The sequence below is a fragment of the Apis dorsata genome, unplaced genomic scaffold, assembly GCF_000469605.1.
Source record: "Apis dorsata unplaced genomic scaffold, Apis dorsata 1.3 scaffold_293, whole genome shotgun sequence".
NCBI classification, from domain to species: Eukaryota; Metazoa; Arthropoda; class Insecta; order Hymenoptera; family Apidae; genus Apis; species Apis dorsata.
In genome coordinates this window covers 109,638-112,251 of record NW_006263568.1, presented here as the reverse complement: position 1 = coordinate 112,251, position 2,614 = coordinate 109,638, and the positions used below count along the sequence as shown (strand labels likewise).

At 25.7% G+C, this 2,614-nt stretch overlaps 1 protein-coding gene across 1 annotated transcript in view; it reads right to left on the bottom strand.

The window, feature by feature from the left end:
* Window positions 1-2,614, bottom strand: part of LOC102678539 — an 87,407-nt gene that overhangs the window by 69,710 nt on the left and 15,083 nt on the right. The window contains 2 exon segments of the mRNA XM_006617132.2: window positions 101-429; window positions 524-617. Of these exon segments, the coding sequence (XP_006617195.2) occupies window positions 101-429; window positions 524-617 (423 nt within the window).

Here is a 2,614-nt window from a genome sequence, read left to right as displayed (position 1 = left end):
TATATATATATATATATCATTTCATAATATGAGAAACTGTATATTCTATTCTTTCCTTTACTAATCAACTCATTCTTCTTTATGAAAATTATTATTATACCTGCATAGCGCTTTTCATATTCGCTATAATACTGGGCTTTCGTTTGCTAGCATCAGATTTACTCCTTGGTCTAAACGCATCAAAGAGTGCTGGTTTTTTGGTAGGGCTGGCTGTGTCATCAACAGTTCCACCGCTTCTTCTGCGTTCTGCGCTATTACTACGGCTATTACTACGACTGGTGGAGCCAGATCGCGTGCCAGAAACTTTCTTGCCTTTACTTGATGAACTTGAAGGCTCCACTTGCTGCGGGAGAGGAGTCGATTTTCCAGAACCAGGAGCACTGCCCGAGGTGGGCTTCCTGATAGTTCTAGAATGCGAACCCCAGGTCCCTGTCGTAACGATTGAAAACACGTGAATAACATTAGAAATAAAAAAAAAAATTTAACCATGTTATTCAATTAAATGATAATATAATCATTTTACCTGCTCGCGGCCTGTGACCTTGATCGTGAGACGCTTGACCCGAAGTATCTGCATCTTCAGTTACGATTGTTGGTAATGGTTGCGATCCAAGTTCCTGTAAAAATCATTATAATAATTATTATATATATAAAATATATTTATTATGTAAATATAATAAATATATAAAAAATATAAAAAATAATTATATAATTATATAAAAATATATAAAACATACAAAAAATAATTATTTTAATTTTATGCAATATTGGAATTTCAATTTATATAAATTTTTATTTTAATTATCATTATACAAAATTTATTATACTATTAATTTATATTATTCTTATTCCAATTACTAGAATTTGTTATTATTTTAATTTCGATTTATTTATAATTTATTATTTATAATTTATCATTCTAAATTATAACACATGACACGATATTATGAATAATATTTTTCCGGGAAAAAATCTTATCGGTTACTGAAGAAAAATTATTCATTCACTATTGATTTTGATACTTTGAAAAATTAATAGACAAAAAGTTGTAATAAACTTCTATCGCTAATGAAACTAAAATTTTACAATAGGATAATAAGATTAGATATGATTATTTAATCAACAAAGCTTAGATGATACAACGTTTTATATTTAACTCAAAAGCGATTATCATTGATCGTTTTTTTTTTTTTTTTTTTTTTGCAAAATGTCTTAGAAGAAGGGATTTTGACACGTTCATATGTTTTCTCGATCATAACAAATATCATTCGAGTTATCGTTGTTGAAAAAAATGAATGTTTATCACGAATAACCGTGAATTCGTTAATTTCGCATCATTAATCTTGATATTTATCATATTACACTTGACAATACATTATAAAATTTATATTAATAAAATTACAAGAAATAATCAACAAAACAGAACACGTACCGAGATAGCAAATTGATTATGAATCTATAAAAAGATAAACATAACCTAAAAGTTATTGTATCCAAATCTGATACAGCCAGCTGGTTCTTCTAATTTTCCGGCTATTTTACTGCCATGGAAAAGTACACAAAAGTAAACAATCTTAGGATACTCTAATAAATTAAAAATTTCAGTTTGTTTTTATAATAGAAATTCTAGAGATTTGTATATTTTTCTCTTTCGTACGTCTACAACATTTTTAGCACTTAACGCCATTGAAATTCATGAAAAATTAGAGTAAAATTTTAATCATTTAATTCTCGGAATACGAGTCACGGAATGACAGAAGAGATTCGTGCCAAGTAAATCCAAACTTATCTAATTTTTGAATGGCGAAGATTAATATATAATATTACCATCCGATGTATTATTTATAATTCTTATATTAAATTTTATTTGATTTCAAACGCAAGAAGAGATAAAATGTCATAATTAGTAGAATTGAAAATTTATTTATGGAAACTCAAATTCGTTCGTGAATAATCTACCAATCCAAATGATGCTTATATAGTATTAGTAGCACGAAATTCTTGGTATTTCAAATAATCTGTTAAGCCAGAGAAATATTATTTTTCGTTTTTTACACAGCATTGCACAAATTCTTGGAATACTTCCAATTATATTGAACAATCAGTTGGAGTACTTCCAATGAACAATCAAGATCTACTATATACGTATATATAAATGATCTAATGTTTTATACACGTAAGATCGTTTCTTATGGAAAATAATATAATCCTTGTTTTAATCATTATTGAAAATCTACGATTAATTATATTAGTTAAATATAAACTGAAAAAAAAAATGTAAATTTTATACAAAAGATTTAATGATTCGTATATGAACTAATTAAATACTTTCATTTATCAGAAATCATTATTTTTAAGTAAAACAAAAAATACATTATCATTTATGTTTTTCAATAAAAAATGAAATACATAATGCAGAAATATCGTTAACTATGATCATTATTATCATACGATAATCTAGTATTTACATATATCTTATATTTTCATTTATTATGATTATTAATCAGTCACGTAAGAAATATTAGCTACTTGATATAAAAATAGAATAAAAAAAAAACACGCTATTTTTTATATTTTGTCGTATAAAAAAATTAAAATAATAATTTAATTAAAT